Raw genomic sequence first — 20,143 nt, 5'->3', positions numbered from 1 at the left:
TCATCACCTTCAACGGCGGTACCGCAGAAATCGGCACCGTCCAGCTCGACACCGACCGATCCCGCATCGGCGCCACTGGCGCCAGGTAAGCCGGCTAAGAAGCCTTCCTCTTCCCTCGAGCGCCCTCCAGCTACGGTGACGACACCGTCCATACCGGCATCGCACCGGTCCCGTAAACGCTCCGCCCCGATAACGGTGAGTGCCTCGTCATCGGCCTCCTCATCGCCGGGGCGTGGAGCGGCATCCAAGGAACCGAAGAAAAAGAAAGCGGTTCCGATGCCACCCCTAGATGACCGTATCTCGGCCATTCTACAAACTCAGCTTCAGGAGCAGTTAAAGAAACAACTTGAACAACTGCTACCCTCTATCCTGGCACCGCTCCTTCCGGTACCAGACCGGCCCGAGCCCCGCACCGAGCCCCCGGTGTCCACTCCTTCGGTACCGGTAAACATCTCGATGCCGATCCTTTCGGCCCAACAACTTCCTGATGATCCTGTGGTTCATTCTCAACCCACAGTGGACCCTGCTCGGCACCAGGCGGTACGGCACTCTTCTCGGGACCGAGAACGACGCCGATCGTCCTCCCCTGGTACCGTTTCGGTGCGCTCTGGTAAATCTTTGTCCAAGACTCGCCACACCGCACCCTCCACCCCGGTGTCCCGACACGCACCAGAGGTCAGGGATCCTGATTTATGGGAGGAGACTCCTCTCGGTACCGAGGAGGATCCCTCCTCATCTGATGAGGAACCATCGGCACCTGATGCCACCTCTAAACCTGAGCAGTCCTCTTTTTCTAAATTTCTGAGGGAAATGTCTGCTGCTCTGTCACTTCCCCTTGAATCTGACTCCAAAAAGTCCCAAGCCTTTTTAGAAGCCTTAGACTTTGAGCAACCTCCTAAAGAGTTCCTCAAGCTTCCCGTACATGACATCTTACGGGAGACATTCTACAAAAACTTGGAAAATCCCCTCACGGTACCGGGAGCTCCCCGTAAACTGGACAACCTTTACCGTGTCATCCCTATTCCAGGATTCGACAAATCTCAATTACCCCATGAGTCCCTTCTGGTGGAATCCACTTTAAAAAAGACTCAGGGCTCCAGTGTCTATGCCTCTACCCCTCCTGGCAGAGAAGGTAAGACCATGGACAAGTTTGGCAAGAGACTTTACCAAAATGCCATGCTTGCCAACAGGGCAAACAACTATTCCTTCCATTTTTCCTTTTATCTCAAACACTTGGTCCAACAGCTGTCTGCCCTCCAGAAGTACCTACCTGAGCGCAAGGTCCCGCTATTCCAGCAGCACATATCTGGCCTTCTCCAAATGCGCAAGTATATGGTCCGCTCGATATACGACTCCTTCGAGCTCACCTCTCGGGCCTCTGCCATGGCTGTAGCCATGCGTCGCTTGGCCTGGCTCAGAGTCTCCGACCTGGACATCAACCACCAGGACCGCCTGGCCAACGCCCCCTGTCTCGGGGATGAGCTTTTTGGAGAGTCACTGGATTCCACCACCCAGAAACTCTCTGCCCATGAGACCAGGTGGGACACCCTGATCAAGCCGAAAAAGAAGGCTCCGCCTGCTCGACCCTATCGGCCTCAATCATCTTACCAGCGGAGGTTCTCAGCCAGGCCACTCAATCCGCCTCCCCAACAATCTCGGCGACCCCGTCAACAGCAGCACCATGCCCAGGCTCGGTCTCAGGCCACTCAACCCTCCAAGCCTCCTCAGCCTGCTAAACAATCTCAGCCCTTTTGACTCTTCTCTCCAGGGCATAGCCAGTCATCCACCCTCGCTGCCTCTTCCACAACCTATCGGGGGTCGTCTCACCATTTTCTCAAGCCGTTGGGAAGTCATCACGTCGGACCGGTGGGTCCTCAACATCATCCGCCACGGCTACTCTCTCAACTTCCAGACTCTGCCTCCGGACAACCTTCCCGTAGAGTCTGCTTCAAACTCATCTCAAACCCCCCTCCTCCTGAGGGAGGTTCAATCCCTCCTCCTTCTCAACGCCATCGAAGAAGTACCTCCAGATCAAAGGGGGCAGGGATTCTACTCCCGCTACTTCCTGGTACCCAAAAAGACGGGAGACCTCCGTCCCATTCTCGATCTCAGGGACCTCAACAAGTGTCTGGTCAAGGAGAAGTTCAGAATGCTCTCCCTTGCCACGCTCTACCCTCTTCTTTCTCAACACGACTGGCTATGTTCCCTGGACCTCAAAGAGGCCTACACTCACATCTCCATCAATCAACATTCTCGCCGCTACCTGCGGTTCCAGGTACTGCACCACCACTATCAGTACAAGGTGCTACCGTTCGGCCTCGCCTCCTCACCCAGGGTCTTCACCAAGTGCCTTATAGTGGTAGCGGCCTTCCTCAGGTCTCACAACCTCCAGGTGTTCCCCTATTTGGACGATTGGTTGGTGAAAGCACCTACGTCTCCACTTGTGCTTCAGGCTACTCATCACACCATCTCTCTCCTCCACCTCCTGGGGTTCGAGATCAACTACCCCAAGTCGCATCTGCTTCCCACCCAGCGACTTCAATTCATTGGAGCAGTTCTGGACACCACGCTAATGAGGGCTTTTCTCCCCTCCGATCGCAAGCAGACCCTGCTCCATCTCTGCCGTCAGGTACTCATGCATCCCTCCATTCCTGCTCGACAGATGATGGTCCTCCTGGGTCACATGGCCTCGACAGTGCATGTCCTTCCTCTGGCTCGTCTCCACCTTCGTACACCTCAGTGGACGCTCGCCAACCAGTGGTCACAGACTACGGATCTTCTTTCTCATCCCATCTCTGTGACATCATCTCTTCAGCAATCTCTCCAATGGTGGTTGAACTCCTCAAATCTTTCCAGGGGTCTTCTTTTCCATCTGCCCCCCCACTCTATGATCATCACCACAGATGCGTCCCCCTACGCGTGGGGAGCTCACCTGGGAGATCTACGCACCCAGGGACTTTGGACCCCTCAGGAGCGTCGTCATCACATCAATTTCCTGGAACTCAGAGCCATGTTCTACGCCCTCAAGGCTTTCCAACATCTTCTCTGTCCTCAAGTCCTCCTCCTATGCACAGACAATCAAGTCGCCATGTACTACATAAACAAGCAAGGCGGCACCGGATCTCGCCCCCTTTGTCTGGAGGCTCTGCGCATCTGGACCTGGGCCACGGACCGCAATCTCTTTCTCAGGGCGGTCTATATCCAGGGCGAACAGAACTCTCTGGCCGACAATCTCAGCCGCATCCTTCAACCTCACGAGTGGACGTTGGACCCTCCGACTCTACTCTCCATCTTTGCTCGATGGGGCACTCCACAGGTGGACCTCTTTGCAGCACCTCACAACCATCAGCTGCCCCAATTCTGTTCCAGACTCTTCTCTCCTCACCGTCTGGCCCCGGATGCATTCCTGCTCAACTGGAGGGATCGGTTCCTCTATGCCTTCCCTCCACTTCCTTTGATGTTGCGGACCTTGTCCAAACTCCGCAAGGACAATGCCACCATGATCCTCATCGCCCCTCGGTGGCCTCGTCAACACTGGTTCTCCCTTCTGCTTCAACTCAGCTCCAGGGAGCCCATTCCTCTTCCTGTGTTTCCTACTCTACTTACACAGCAGAATCAGTCTCTACTACATCCCAACCTGTCTTCCCTCCACCTGACAGCTTGGTTTCTCTCGGGCTGACCTCTCCGGAGAATCTATCTCATCCGGTCCGCCTCATTTTGGACGCCTCCAGGAAACCGGCCACTCTCCAATGTTACCATCAGAAGTGGACCAGATTCTCCTCGTGGTGTCTCCGGCATCATCAAGAACCCACCTCTTTGGCGGTGGAAACTGTCTTGGACTATTTGCTCTCGCTGTCCAACGCTGGCCTCAAAACCACCTCCATCAGAGTCCACCTCAGTGCCATCACTGCGTTTCATGAGCCTATTCTCGGAAAACCCCTCACGGCTCATCCTCTGGTTTCAAGATTTATGAGAGGGCTCTTCAACATCAAACCGCCTCTCAAGCCTCCTCCCGTCGTCTGGGACCTGAATGTGGTTCTCTCTGCTCTCATGAAACCTCCGTTTGAGCCTCTTGCCACAGCTTCATTCAGGCTTCTTACCTGGAAGGTGCTTTTCCTAATTGCCATCACCTCTGCCAGGAGGGTTAGCGAACTGCATGCACTGGTTGCCGACCCCCCGTTCACTGTTTTTCACCATGACAAGGTTGTTCTGCGTACCCACCCTAAATTCCTTCCCAAGGTGGTCTCAGCTTTTCACCTCAACCAGTCCATTGTGCTTCCTGTCTTCTTCCCTAAGCCTCACTCGCATCCTGGAGAACAAGCGTTGCACACGCTGGATTGTAAGCGTGCCCTTGCTTACTACCTTGATCGTACCAGAGCTCACCGAACATCCCCTCAGCTCTTTTTGTCTTTCGATCCCAACCGTTTGGGCCGTCCTGTCTCCAAACGGACACTTTCAAATTGGCTTGCTGCCTGTATTGCCTTCTGTTATGCTCGGGCCGGTCTCTCACTGGAAGGATCTGTCACGGCCCACAGAGTCCGAGCTATGGCTGCTTCTGTGGCTTTCCTCCGTTCCACGCCCATCGAGGAAATCTGCAAGGCGGCCACTTGGTCCTCAGTTCACACGTTCACTACTCACTACTGTCTGGATGCGTTCTCCAGACGGGATGGACACTTCGGCCAATCTGTGTTACAAAATTTATTTTCCTAATGGCCAACCATCCCTCCTCCCTCTTTGTTAGCTTGGAGGTCACCCATGTGTTAAGAATATGCTGCCTGCTTGTCCTGGGATAAAGCACAGTTACTTACCGTAACAGGTGTTATCCAGGGACAGCAGGCAGATATTCTTAAGTCCCACCCACCTCCCCGGGTTGGCTTCTTAGCTGGCTTATCCTAACTGGGGACCACGCACTCCTCCGTCGGGCGGGAAGGCACTCGCGCACGCGCGGTGCGGCCAACTAGAAACTTCTAGTTAAAAGGTCCGTACCGAGGGCTCCGTCGGTGACGTCACCCATGTGTTAAGAATATCTGCCTGCTGTCCCTGGATAACACCTGTTACGGTAAGTAACTGTGCTTTCTGTTAATCCCCTATCACAGCAAATACGGAGGGAGAAGTGTAAACTTGAAATATATCGACTTTTGTTGCTGAAAAGCACTAGCAAGCATCAAAAATATTTGTGTTCGCTTTGAATTAGAGAATGACATGGGGAAACAATTTGTCTCCGTCACCGCCCCGTCCCACAGCATCTATACAAGCCTCAGTACTGCAATATTTTGCTTATTCCTTCATTATAAATCAAAGTTCTGGCTGCTGAGAAAGATGTTCAGCTGGTAGGGCTTTGTTTATAAATTTTTACAAACAATTAATATACTACTTTATCCTAAAGCAAGATAAATAAATAGAAAATTTTTTTCTACCTTTGTTGTCTTGTTTCTGCTCACCTCATCTTATCATTCAATTCCTTCCATCTACTGTCTGTCTTCTCTCTAACTCTCCCTTCACCCGCTCCCCCATAGTTTGGCACCTGTCTTCTTCCCTCCCGGCGTCTTCTTCCCTCCCTCCCACCAGCCAGCCTTGTATTGCAGCCGGAGCCTTGAAGTCGCATTGCATTGGCTACTGGAAAAGTCTCCAATGCAACTGGAAACAGGAAGTTGCGTCAGAGGAGACTTTTCCAGCAGCCACACACAACACGACTTCAATGCATAGCCTTATTGAAATCGCCACAAAGAGGAAGGGAGATGCACGGCTGGAGAGAGGCGGCTGCACGCGCTCACTCCTTTAACTGCGGTGGTAAATGGCCTTGTCCCTGTACTTGCGGTGATTTTTTTTTTTTTAACAACCACTGTGTCATTCTCTACTTTAAATGCTATGGGTCATGTGTCTATAATCTATACCAATCAAATTTTAAGGATATAACTATATAAACCTAGAGAGGGAAGAGATTTTTTTTCAAATTTATGAATTTAATTTGGGGGGAGGGGAAAACTCAGTTTTTGTTTTCAGAATTTCTTAACTTCCTCAAAATAATTTGTAAAACTGAACAATTAAATAGTTTGTCATGTTGGACCACTTGGATATATAGCAAGAAAAGCTTGTTTGACTCTTTAAGCTTTCAAAAGTTTTATTATTCAGGCCAGTGAAGCAATTGTTCAGTTATGTTGGATTTAAAGAGCATAAAATCATCTAAGTCTTGCAGCTCGATAAAGAGAAACAAATTACTCCCCCTTCCCCTAGCCTGCTGATATCATGGAACTCTCAATGAACAATGTATGAGAAGCTTGAATGCATCAAAAGAAAACTTTCTCTGATTTGACCACATTTTACCTGGACAACGCTGTGTCGGGGGCATTACTTTGTAATTGAATATATCCATGACCAAAAAGGAATATGGAAATAAAATTAAAACACAAAAAAACTACTGTGTCCTAAAAGTGTGTGGTGAGATGAAAAACAAAATCATTTTAGGAGCTACTATTTGTCACAATAACAATAATCAGCATGCCAAAACCAATAGCAGTGTGTAATCAGAATCAATTTTTAGTCTCAAAGTGTTTCTACCCCCCCCCTTCACATTTCCTTCTATACTTGTACAGTGGCAAATAGACAGCAGAAGTAAATTCTTGGGACATGTTTTAATTACTAAAAATCTTTTTTATCCCAGGACAAGCAGGCAGCATGATTGGCCTGCGCATGCGCGCGTGGCCCCAGTTCAATGTTTTCCTCGGAGCCAGAAGCACTGCTCCCTTACTTCGTGCGTTCTCTTTGTCCCTCTTGCACTGTGGCTTATTTGATTTGTTTCCTTTGAGTCGCTGTGCTCGCGTCTTTTAATTTCTTTATTTTCCATTACCTGGCCTTGCAGGGCCGCGGCTTTCTATTTCTTATGTCATGGCCTCGTTCCGGCTTTTAAAACTGCACTAAGTGCAACCGGGTTATATCCATCACCGATCCTCATCGTTGGTTTGTGGAGTGCCTGGGTGCAGAGAATCGTGCTGAGGTGTGTCCCTGTTGTGCGACCTTGCAACCGCCTCGTCGTCGGAGGGTGGCCAAGATTCTCCAACTCTTTGGTCCCAAGGATCCTACGGGACAGGCCTCGAGCTCAGCCTCGGCGCCCTCGGGTAAGTCTCCACTTTCCTCCTCAGGTGTGCCGGTAAAGAAGCCTTTCTCGGAGTCTCATGTCAGGGTTGCCCTGCTGCACCTACCTTTGGTCTCGGTGCCTATGTTCGAGAACATGGTTAAGGCTATTATTACCACACAGTTTTCCTCGGTGGTCAGCTAACTAGTCCCGACCTCAACGCCTTTGACCTCGGTCTCGACCCAGTCATGGTCTGACCAGCCTGAGCGTCCTCTCGTCTCTCGAGACCTTCCTCCTAAGACCCAACAGATTCCCTTGAACGAGTCCTCCCCTGAGTCACCGATGACCTTTCGGGGATCCAGGCCGGGGACCACTTTTTCCCCTATTGTAGCGAAGCTCGCCTCTTCTAAAAAGCCCCGGTCTTCTCCGCCCTGTCAGGGCAGGTCTCCGACCTTGAGACCCTCTCGACACATATTTGGCCTCGAATTAGACTCTAGTGTCCTGTCTTCCCCGATCCATCTGACACGGGGCCGTTCCTCGACGCCCCCTACACGCCTTAGTCGAACCTCTTCGGTCTCCCATTTGCGGGACTCTGAGGCCCCAGCTTACTATTCCAGGGCGGTTTCTTCCTCATTCTCAGCTGCACCCCCAATCTCGGTCGGAGTCTCCCCGGAGGATGAGTCTTCTTCTCTGACCTCCTCTTTTTCTCGATATCTGACATGGGCAGAGCTCTGAACACTTCAGTCTGACTCCCGCTTTACTCAGGAATACCTGGCGGAATTGGGAGTTGACAATATGCCTCGTGAAGCGCTTCGCCTCCCGTTGCATCAGGTTCTCCGGCAGATGTTTCTCCGGAACCTGGAAACACCGTATGCTGTTACGGCTATTCTCTCTAAGTTAGAGTCCCGTTACCGGACTGTCCCGGTGAAAGGGTTTGAAGGTGCTCAGCTTTCTCACCAGTCCTTGGTGGTGAGTCTTCCTTGAAGAAATCGAACCCCTCGAGGGTTTACGCTGCTGTCCCTCCGGGCAGGGAGGGCCACATGATGGCTAAATTTGGTCGCCATCTTTATCAGAATTCAATGATGGCGAACCATGTCCTTAATTACAACTTCTTCACTTCCTACCTCCAGTTCTGTGTCAACATCCTCCACTCATTCCGGGAGGTTGTTCCAGAACCTCGGCGTCAGGAGTTTAGTCTCCTCGAGGAGACCCTCTCCCAACTCCGCCTGTATATGTTCCAGGCCTCTTACGACGCCTTTGAATTGTCCTCGAGAGTTACAGCCTTTGCTATCGCCATGTGTCACCTTGCTTGGCTCCGGAGTGTGGCCATGGATCTGAATCTGCAGGATTGCCTTGCCAATCTCCTGTGTGTGGGTCATGAGCTCTTTGATGATTCCATCAAAGCTGCCACTAAGCGCCTCTCGGACCACAAGCGGTCCTTCGCGTCTCTGGTGAAACTTAAGCTGAAAGTTCCTCTCCGGAGGTACCCGCAAAAATCCACTCCTGCTGTCTCGAGGCCTCTTGCAAAACAGCCCCTGCAGCAGCAGCCCCGTCAACCTAACACTCAGTCGCCGGCCCCGGCAAGAACCGGGCTGTCCTTTTGACAATTCCAGCCCGAGCCTTCGGGCTCCTTCTTCCCCATCGGGGGTCTTCTCCACCATTTCTATGCCCAGTGGGAGAGTCTTACCACAGACAATTGGGTGCTGTCTATCATCCGGGAGGGGTACTCCCTCCACTTCAGTCGCATACCCCCGGACATGCCTCCAAGAGTTTCCTTCTGCTCTATCTCAGCTCCCTTTCCTGTAGGAAGCTCGGGCCCTGCTTCGCCTTCGGGCAGTCGAGGAGGTTCCCCCGGATCAGTGGAACGCCAGGTTTTATTCCCGGTACGATTCAGAATGCTCACCCTTCCCACATTGTATCCCCTCTTGGACGAGGGGGGATTGGCTGTGCTCGTTGGACGTCAAGGAGGTATACACGCACATTCCGATTCACCCGGCCTCTCGCTGGTATTTGAGATTCCGGGTGGGGGATCTCCATCTCCAGTATCGTGTTCTTCCCTTCAGCCTCTCCGAAGGTTTTAACGAAAATCTGGTTGTGGTAGCTGCGGTCCTGCGTCTCCACGGCCTGCAGGTGGTTTCCCCTACCTTGACGACTGGTTAATCAAAGCGTCCTGCGAGCAACGAATCAGCCCATTGTGCTCCTTCAGAGTCTCTGAGCGGTTCTGGACATGGTTCATCTCCACTCCTTCTTACCTCAGCCTCGTCAGAAGGCCCTTATCCATTTGTGTCAAATGGTGACTCATCTGCCCGCGGCACCTGCTCGGCTCATGATGTTCCTCCTAGGTCACATGACTCCTTTTGACAGACTTCACCTATGTATTCCTCAATGGACTCTGGCATCCCAATAGAACCAGGATCGAGACCCTCTCTTGATGCATTGTCGTGACTCCTTTGTTGAGGAGGTCTCTCCGTTGAATGCTCTCTTCCAATCTTTCCAGGGGTTTTCGGTTACAGACTCCTCCACAAAAGGGGCTCATCTGGACAGTCTGCGCACCTAGGGTCTTTGGTCCCATACAGACCACCTTTGTCACATCAACCTTCTGGAGCTTCGAGTGATTTTCCTCACTCTGAAGGCCTTTTGTCACCTGCTTCGCAACCAGGTGGTACTGGTTTGCACGGACAACCAGGTCGCCATGTATTATATCAACAAACAAAGAACCTGCGATTAAACACTTTGCTGCCACCAAGCCCCCATCTCCAATAAGCAGGTTTGCCACTTGGAACAGATATTATAAAGCCCCAACAGGCAATTCTGAGGCATCAGTGCCACTCGAGTACACAACCAGTTCAAAAAAATCTACCACCCCCTTCCAAAAAGGGGACAAAACTGCACAGTCCCAACAGATATGCATAAAGGAACTGGCACTGGTATGACAATGCCAGCACAGAGCAGAGACTTGGGGATACTTCCTATGTAGCCTCTCTGGCATATAATACCACAGGGAGCGAACCTTGTAGGCATTTTCTTGCACTAATGCACACGATGCTGCTTTACCTATTCCTCCTATTCGTGAATTATTTCTTGATTCTACCTGTAAAACCATTTTTTCAGTCACTGCTCCTATGCTATGGAACAACCTTCTATCAGCTCTGAACATCCCTTGAAAAATTCAAATGTATTTTAAAAACATTCCTCTTCAAAGATGCTTTCTCAATTTGACTCTTCTCTGCAAGCCTAAATAGCTTCCTTGTATTCGGCAGTACCAAATCAAACCCTCCCCCCCAAAAAAAACAAAATCCATCGCTTCTTCTGAAGCAACCCCTAACCTAATGTATTAATGCCCTCCTGTTTTTTTCCTCCCTTTTTAGCATTTTATTTTTGCCATTGTATTTAAATTCTTCCCATCTCCCACTTTTCCCTTTTTATTCCATTATGTCTATATGTCTCATCATCCCCCCCTTTTCTTTTTTTCCCTTTCATAATTTAATTTTAACATAATTTAATTGTAAACCATTTAGGTATGTTTTTGATAAACAGTATATCAAAGAACAAATAAACTTGGTAAACTACCCCCCTCAGCACATATCACAAACCACGTTTTAGAAGAAAAAGTACTCCTTAGCTCATGCTCCCAAGATGTCCAAAAGGAACAAACCAGGACTGTACTTCCTCTCTAATATTTATAGAGGACAGAAATAGGCTTAGGGACCGTTTGTAACAAAATCCAAAGATTTTCCAAATGTTCCCCCTCTACTGGGGACTTAAGGTCACAATGCTGAGCACACATGAAATGTTTCACCTGGAGGTAAGCTAAATAATCCCCCGCAGGAATCCCTTAAGATTGCTGCAGAACCAAAAAGGGCACTATGCCTCCCATGTATAGAAAATCTCAAAATGTCACCAACCCCAACGCAGCCCACCTCTCAAAATACCCGATGCATCCCCCCTCATTGGAGACACCACAGCAGATGGAAAGCAGGAAGGGGAGCCATGGACAACATTGCTGAGGCGTGATAGTGACATCGAACTGGTGAGGGAGGGAAGACCTGCTCGGCTGTGACGAGAGAGATATGAAGGGAGAACTGTTAGGAAGAGAAATGGTGGACCTGGGGGGAGGGCGGGAGGCAGGCAGGCAGATAGGGGGGAGAGAAGTTGGATCTGGGGATAGAAGGGAGAGATGCATCATCTTTTTCTTCCATATTCAGCAGCAAGGGAGCACGGACGGCGAAAGTTTTAACTATGCATGCGTGCTCAGCGTTTATCTTGCGATTCTCTAGTACGCATCTTATATAGCTTTAAAAACATTAAGCCACATTCTAAAGAAAGGAAATGTTAATATGAACATACCTGCAAATGAAGTTTGGAAGTAGTGTCGCTCTCTCCAGGGGCAAGTCAAATCCGTGCAAGACAAAAATACCTGTTACAGAGAAAGTTCTAGCGAGACCAGACTTTTACCTGTAACAGACACAGTCAGGCAGCAAAAGAAGGCGTGCTGTTCTCAGCACATATAAAAGGAGCCAACGTAAGCATAGTAATGAAAATGCATTCACGTGACTCATATTCTCAGTATAAAGAGGCTAGGTAACCATAGTGATAAAAATGCACTTACAAAACTATGCATGCTGGCTAATAGGTACCCAGTAGCACTGGCTTGTCTGTGAATTTTCAAGCAGGCAGTTGCTCCAAGCACTAAATTACCCAAAAAGGGACAAAATTACATAGAGTTAAAATAATAAAAAGGGGAGAGAGCAGAACAAATACTCCTGCGCAGAAGGAAATAACTAAAGGTGGAGCTAGAAAGCTCAGTGACGTACAGCAGAGACAAGAGTGAAATATCCAGAGTGGATTACTTCTGCAGCAGCACATGATTATAGGGAATTAACCTACTGTCTAGAACACAGTTCTTCAACCGCCGGTCCGCGGACCGGTGCCGGTCCGCAAAAAAATCTTGCCGGTCTGCGAAGGATTCGGTCCCCGCCGCAACGAAAGGCCGGCGTCAGCTGACTTGCAACTTCCTGTTGCAGTCGCGGTGCCGGGACTCCTGCCTTCCACCGCGTTTGCCTCCTGCCTTGTCTCCGCACCTCCAGACCAGCAGCGGCAGCTCTGTATATTTTGAAACCGCGCTAAACTATTGATTAGGGGCAGCTCTGTGCCAAAGTTAAAAATATACAGAGCTGCCGCTGCTGGTCTGGATTCTTGGGCCACTGAAGGAGGGCAAAGAGCAGCTGTCCTGAAGGTTTCCCTTCCTCTCGCCTTTGCAGGTCCCTTTTTTCCACCTTTTTTTTTTTCTTCTTCAAACGGCAACGGGCCCCAGCATCGACATCAATCAAGTAAGTTCCACTGTTCCTTGCAAGCGGTTCTGCTCGGCCAAAGCTTCCCCTCTGACATGAGCCACCTCAGGGGAAAGAAAGTGACCCGCAAAGGTGAGGGGAAGGGGGCAGATAATGGAAGTTGGAGGGGGGGGGGAGAGAGAAGGAGCAGATGATGGAATGGAGGAGATGAGAGAGAGAAGGGGACAGATGATGGAAGTGAGAAGAAGGGAGAGAGAGCAGAAGGCAGATGGATGTCAGTTGAGAGGGGAGAGCAGATGCTGAATGGAAGTGGGGAAAGAACACATACTGGATGGAAGGAGATAAATAAAGGGGGAAGAAAATAGTAAGATAATGGAGGGGTGAGGGAAAGGGGTGACAAGCTGGGTAGACACAGTGAAAAGAGGGAAACAGGACTAAATAGTAAGAAAGAATTTAATTTAGATGGAGGCAGAAAATAGAGAAGGAAGACCAGAGAAGAAAAGGGAAGAGAGAGCAGAGAACAATATCAGATCTGAGTGGTGGAAATGAGAAGAGAGATGCTAAAAACCACAGGGGGGAGGGAAGGACAGAGATGCCAGACCATGAGGAGAACAGAAGGAAGATGATGGATGCCAGACCAAATTGGGGGGGGGGGGAGAGGGCAGGAGGATAGATGGAAGGGGCAGATGCTGGACTGAAGAGACAGAGAAGGTTATCATGCCGCTGTACCGGGCCATGGTACGCCCTCATCTGGAGTACTGTGTCCAGCACTGGTCACCGTACATGAAGAAGGACACGGTACTACTCGAAAGGGTCCAGAGAAGAGCGACTAAGACGGTTAAGGGGTTGGAGGAGCTGCCGTACAGCGAAAGATTAGAGAAACTGGGCCTCTTCTCCCTCGAACAGAGGAGATTAAGACGGGACATGATCGAAACATTCAAGATACTGAAGGGAATAGACTTAGTAGATAAAAACACTATTCACCCTCTCCAAGGTAGGGAGAACGAGAGGGCACTCTCTAAAGTTGAAAGGGGGTAGATTCTGTACAAACGTAAGGAAGTTCTTCTTCACCCAGAGAGTGGTAGAAAGCTGGAACGCTCTTCCAGAGGCTGTTATAGGGGAAAACACCCTCCAAGGATTCAAGACAAAGTTAGATAAGTTCCTGCTGAACAAGAACGTGCGCTGGTAGGGCTAGTCTCAGTTAGGGTGCTGGTCTTAGACCAGAGGGCCGCCGCGTGAGCAGACTGCTGGGCATGATGGACCACTGGTCTGACCCAGCAGTGGCAATTCTTATGTTCTTAGGGCAGACGCAGGATGGAAGAGAGTGAAAAGGCAATGAAAGCAGAAACCAGAGACGACAAAAGGTAGAAAAAATAATTTTATTTCTATCTTGTGATTCAAATATATCAGATTTGAAATATGTATCTTGCTAGACATAACTGGGGAGTGCAAAGCCCAGGCACTACTACTTCTTTAGCTTCCAGCTGGCTTAGGGCTCTCTCTGACCAGGGGGCAGTTGCCCTAGTTCTACTCCCTAAAACCATTCCTGTCATGTGTGACTGTGGTATTCTATTACATGATATTTGTGTAGCATTCTGTAATAATTTGGCTTATTCAGTTTTCTTGATAGTAGAGGGGATATATGTGAAGGGGAGGGGAGACAGGGGTTTTGTTAATCTTTACCCTGTATTATTTGTATTTATAAAATGACAATTGTATAGAATATTGTTTCTTTTTATACTTTAATAAAATATGTTCAATATAAAATCATAACTATTTGAGGCTTGTGCAGATGGGATCAGATGGTTTGTGGGACCGAGCTCGCGGGGATGGGGCGGCGATGGTTTTTAAAAAAATTTTAGTCTTAGTAGTTTGCCGGTCCACGAAATAATTATTTTATTTCCACCGGTCCACAGGTGTAAAAAGGTTGAAGAACACTGGTCTAGAATGTCTCGCCTATTGCACTGGAAAACTGAATTTAAAATAGTTCTTCTATTAATACGTACATTAGTGCATTATATTTACAGGATGGTAAAGAATAGAATACAAAAAATGTGATTTAATTTACACAAATCAAATTGCAGTCGCTTTTCCCCCAATCTTTTTTTTATATATAATTCTTTATTAATTTTTTCATCTTTCAACAAGTGTACAATACACATATCAACAATTAACAAATCACTTGAAAATCTTATCAGCAATGTCTATATAAATAATAATCCCTCCTCCCCCCTTCCCTCCCTGATATTAATTTCCAAATAACTCTCCAATACCCTCCCACCCCCCTTCTACTATAAAATGGTGTATCATTCACAGAAAACATGGTATTTAATCTTGACAATACAATGCTAATAGCTTCCCCTAATCTTTTATTCAGTATTCATAGTTAAAAACATAGTATGAAATGCTGGTTCTAAAAAACACAATTTACAAAAATTGGTCTCAGAAGCTCAATAAGCAAAAAAGGCTTTTGAAAATTAGAGCACCATTTCAGAATAATCAACAATTCAGCTACAGTGAAATGTTCCCCTATAGCATACATCTTGAAAAGTTTGTTTAAAAATGCAGTATGCTTAGACCAGGGGTTTTCAAATTTCCACAATGAATATGTATGAGATTGATTGGCAGCGACAACAAAACAATGTTTTATATAGTGCTTGTCCAGGATACATCCCCATTTGGGAAGCTCTAGCTTAGGATTTTACATCTTCAGTATTTTTATATACCAAGGCAAATTATATACAAAAGAATATAATACATATATTGTTCAGATCAACTCAAACTATAAAAAACATTTCCTAGATAGATCAGCAGCACATGAAATTGTACACATGGTAAAGAGGATTTCAAAAATTGTAGGTCTCTCAAAAAATAAAAGTGATGTTCAGCAACATTCTAAAGAAGTTAATTCAGCCAGTCCTTTAGATGCAATAACTTTAGGGTTTGTTGCAACACTTTTTGTTGTATTGTGAGTCTTATAAATTCCAATAAGTCTATCCGCAATTTCAAACATATTATTTCGCAGAGAAATGATGATGAACTGGGCATTTTTTGTTTGTTCCTAAAATTATAAACACAGACTAAATTAGTGGTTTTTCTCTCCAGAATATTTTAGCATAAATTCACACCCTTCATTTTCCCTATCCTGCATTACTGGTAAAGGATCCTTTGTGAGCCAAGCCAGTTTCTTCTCAAACTCTCTCACACCCACAGAAGACAACTTTTCAAGATGATGGGGGGGGGGGGGGGGGGTTGCATAGCCCAACAGAAATTACTGGTCAATAATAGGGTTACTCAAGCACCCACAGAGCTGACTCCTATGCTCACACCAATTCTGCCACACAGTAGGCTACAAAAATGGTTGAAATGGTTTTGTTTCAATAAGCAGTGGTATAAGCCGAATCACGCTGACAGCCATTAAACATTTTGTACAATTAACCAATTTTTATTTTCAATACACTTCTCCATCCGTATTCGCTGTGATAGGGATTAACAGACCCACAAATTCAGAAAAACTGCGAATAACTTTTTCATATGTCATTTGCTGTTTTCTATTAAAAACCATCATAAATATGGTGAAACCATGAATATCATGGTGGGAGACCTGGCCTTTTCCTGAAGGAGACAAAACACGGTGAAGAAAGTCCTGAGAATCAGCAATTTTCTCTGTAAATGCTTGGAATTAGCGATTTCTCTATGCAAGCTGACGTAATTTGGGGGGGAGGAGCGAGCAAGTTAAAAACTGCAAATAATCAAAACTGCGATTGCTGAAACTGTGAATACAGAGGGGGAGAAGTGTATTCTTCTGTTGCTATTATAGGACATATTGATTTGCCATTTCAGCAACTATAGAATTAGTTTTGCTTCAGAAACTGGGTTGCTGCTCTTACATATTAAATGTAAATCTGAATCATCTCTCAAGGTAAAGAGAGAGAGAGTACTTGTTTAGAAATATTGGGCTTCCCCAACAAAATTATGCTAGAAAATCAATAGGTTTCCAAGTGTCTATTGTGACAATATTTAACTGCTTTGGTTTGTATTCTTAGAACTATGGGGTCAAAGCTTGTCACTAGGGAGATGAGCTTTGTCGGCATAGTTCTAAAATACATAAATCTTATAGCCACAACATGGAACATGAGGACGTTACTGGCCAAACTTTACAGTAGATATCCTGCAAACAGGATGGTTGTATAGGCTAGAGAGAGCTTAGATGGCAACTTCAGCAGTTAGAACCCAGGACAATATCAGGTGGACTTTTGTCTTTTTTAGTAATATAAAAAAGACAAGTTAATTTTATTATGTATTTTTAATGAGAATAACTAATGGGCAGACTGGATGGACCGTTCAGGTCTATCTGCCGTCATTTACTATAAGTTACATGCACCTTCAAACTAGCTGTAGAAAAAAGCCTCAGACTAAAGTGACAGCTTTCTTTAGACAATAAATCTTATAGCTATCTTCAGTATGATCACTGGCATAAAAAATTCCCACACCTTGATACAAATAGCTAGTTGGATTAGGCCTGAACAGTGTGTTCAGGAATGCTTCTGTATCAGCCTTTCTGTACATGTTCAATGTGCCTGGGTTTGGGTTGCTGTCTGCATCAATATGGAGGTTTTTTGTTTTTTTTTTAAAGCAATGATCATACTGAAGATAGCTATGGCTTTTTATCTTGCCGGAGTCTTACAGCGTTAGATGTCCCACAGCCGACCTGGATTAATGTTTATGAGTGACGGTATCATCAAGAGTTGATTGAACTGTATTATCCAGACCAAAGAGCAGAGTATTGAAGCTGGAAGATCTGTGAGCTGTTGAATGTAATGAACAGTATTCCTGAAAATCAAGAAATGCTTCTCTCTGCTTTAAAAAGTGATCCCATGGCTGATGTGTAGAGATTGTTGATGGTGGTTGCCTGGCTGAAACAGCTAAAGCTCTGGAGACGATAACATTGATGACTGAGGGAAATAAATCAAGTCCTTCCTGACTTTTGTTCTACTATGCATATTATATCTATTTCTTTTTATTTTTTTTGTCTAGTTTTCATTTAAAATTTTCTTAGAATTCTATTGTTTAACTGTTTTTTTCATTCCATTCTACTCATATGCCGTCCTCTACCTTTTCTTTTCTCCTCACTTCAAATGCTTATTTTCTTCCTATATTCCTATATTTGATTAATTCTTAAAATTATTTTCTATTTAATTAGTTTCTTTCCATTACTTTATTACTTTGATATGTACGCTTTGTTTTTAACAGTATGATATTGAGAGTTTTATGTGTTCTTGTTAGAAGCTTTATATCTCATTTCCGCTATCTTTATTTTCCTATCTACTACTTGCTAACTTATTTGTCCTTAGTACTTTAGTTAGATTGTGAGCCTTCGGGACAGTAAGGGAATTTCAAAGTACCCATTCTTTATTTATTTATCTTATTTTATTGTATCCTTTATTGTATATTTAATGTATATTTCTCTGTAAACCGCTTAGAACTTAACGGATTTAGCGGTATATAAGAAATAAATAACATAACATAACATAAGATTTATTGTCCAAAGCAGTGTTTCTCAACTTTTCCAAGCCAAATACCCCCTAACAAATATCAACTGAGTACCCCCGCCATGACCCCCACCCCCATAATAATACTAATTGTAATGCATTTCTTCCATTCATTTTTCATTTACACACAATACAATCTGCATACAGTGTGCTTTGTTTTTTTTATTTTGTGGCTACCATTATGTATTAAGAGAAAATGTTAATTATCATTTATATTCAGGGGGTGGGGGTTCTCCAAAGAGGTCAAAGCAGATGACTTTAAAATATGCAATGTCACCTCAGTAACAACTATAGAAAAATAGACAAATATAGTGCAAAATATAGACAGCAGATATAAATTCTCAGAACAGACATTTCAATCATTAAATTGAAAGGAGAAATTAGGTTCTTACCTGCTAATTTTCTTTCTGTTAGCCTCTAGACCGGTACAGTTCTTTACTGATGGGTAATATTTCACTGTGACCAGAAGGTAGAAACTGAGACCAAAACTTGGTTGTAGTATATTAGCCGAGGCTCTCTCTCCTAAACCAGTCTGCTGAATAGCCAAGCAGAACTAAGAAAAAACTAACTTGTAAACAGTAATAACACTCCAAACAGGAAAATAAACAACATATTTTAACACTGTTGTAAAATGAATAGAACCAAAACCCTGCAGTGAAAATGTCCCCAAAGCTCACTAGCTGAGCCATAGCCGCTGTTCTTGTATCTTCCCGGCCCTAGAAAAATACTAGAACCCACAGAAAAGCAAAATCTTCATGCGAACAAAAACTGCAATCACCGCAAAAAGACAGGGTGGGAAATTGTAAGAGTCTAGAGCCTAACAGAAAGAAAATTAGCAGGTAAGAACCTAATTTATCCTTGTGTCGTCTTCTAGACTGGTACAGTTCTTTACTGATGGGACGTACCAAAGCAGTACCCATCAAGGGTGGGCCCCTCGAAGGGCCAACAACAGAACACGCTCACCGAACACCACGTCCTGACGCGCTTGAACGTCCACATGGTAGTGTCTGACAAAGGAATGCATAGAAGACCAAACTGCAGCCTTACATATATCCACTGGAGGCACAACTCAGCCCAAGAAGCAGCCTGACCCCGAGGGGAATGAGGCTTGAGAAATTCTGGAACAGGCTTTTTCTAAAGAAGATATGCGGAAGCAATAGTCTCCTTAATCCACCGCGCATGGAAGCGCCATACCCCTTATAAGGACCCACTAAGAGGACAAAGAGATGATCTGATTTCCTGAACTCCTGGGTCTGCTGAACATAAGAGCAAAGGACCAGGCAGACATCCAATTTGTGCAACTGTTTCTGCTCTGAAGAGCCCTCCTGACTTCCCAACACCGGGAGGACTATGGACTGATTGACATGAAAAAGCGAAACTACTATTGGCAGAAAAGAAGGAACAGGCTACAACACAACCCGCTCCCTAGAGAATTCCAGGAAGGAAGACCTACAAGGGAAAGCCTGCAGCTCTGAAACGCATCTTGCCAAAGTAATGGCCACCAAAAAGACCGCTTTAAGAGTAAGGTCCTTCAACCAGCAGGCACCCAAAGGCTCAAAAGGTGGATGCACCAGCATGGACAAGATTAGATTAAGATCCCAAGATGGAAGAGACAGTTGAATGGGAGGCTTTAGCAACTTGGCTGCCCTCAAGAATCGAACAACATCAGAAATGGCAGTCAAACGCTGACCTCATAATAACCCATGAAAGGCAGACATGGCCACAAGCTGAACCTGGAGAGAAGACCAAGCCAGGCACCTGTCCAGGCCATCTTGCAAGAACTCCAAGATGTTAGGCAAGGAAGCGTGAAGAGACCACTCCACATGCAGCACACCACTCCTCAAATATACGTAAGCGCCAAACAAACACATAAGCCCAAGCAATGAAAGTTCTCCGGGACCCCAAAAGATTGCAGATCACCTTATCTGAATAACCCTTCTTACCTAGGTGTGCCCTTTCAAGAGCCAAGCCATAAGACAAAAGGGACCTGGATTGAACATTGGAATGGGGCCCTGAGTTAGAAGATCGGTCGAGAGAGGCAGTGGCAGAGGATCTGCCACCAGATGCGAACCTGATCCATGTACCACAGATGCATGGGCCAGTCTGGGGCCACCAGGATCACGAGGCCAGGATGCTGAACAAAGAAGAACACTGCCACCAAGGGCCATGGAGGAAAAACATACAGAAGACCCTCCGTCGGTCAAGACTGAGCTAGAGCATCCAGGCCC

The 20,143-nt window shown here is 46.4% G+C and overlaps 1 protein-coding gene across 6 annotated transcripts in view; it reads right to left on the bottom strand.

Moving 5' to 3' along the window:
* Window positions 1-14,650: 14,650 nt before the first annotated feature.
* The window catches only part of SMC4 (structural maintenance of chromosomes 4), a 238,359-nt gene continuing 232,866 nt past the window's right edge, over window positions 14,651-20,143 (bottom strand). For all 6 annotated transcript variants that reach the window (XM_033959216.1, XM_033959220.1, XM_033959218.1 and 3 more), the window contains one exon: window positions 14,651-15,424. In XM_033959216.1, coding sequence (XP_033815107.1) covers window positions 15,248-15,424 — 177 coding nt within the window. In that variant the 3' untranslated portion in view covers window positions 14,651-15,247. The remainder of the gene's footprint in view (window positions 15,425-20,143) is intronic.

This window comes from Geotrypetes seraphini, chromosome 9 (assembly GCF_902459505.1).
Source record: "Geotrypetes seraphini chromosome 9, aGeoSer1.1, whole genome shotgun sequence".
NCBI lineage: Eukaryota > Metazoa > Chordata > Amphibia > Gymnophiona > Dermophiidae > Geotrypetes > Geotrypetes seraphini.
The sequence above is the reverse complement of the archived record's forward strand: the minus strand, read 5'-3'. Positions and strand labels throughout refer to the sequence as shown.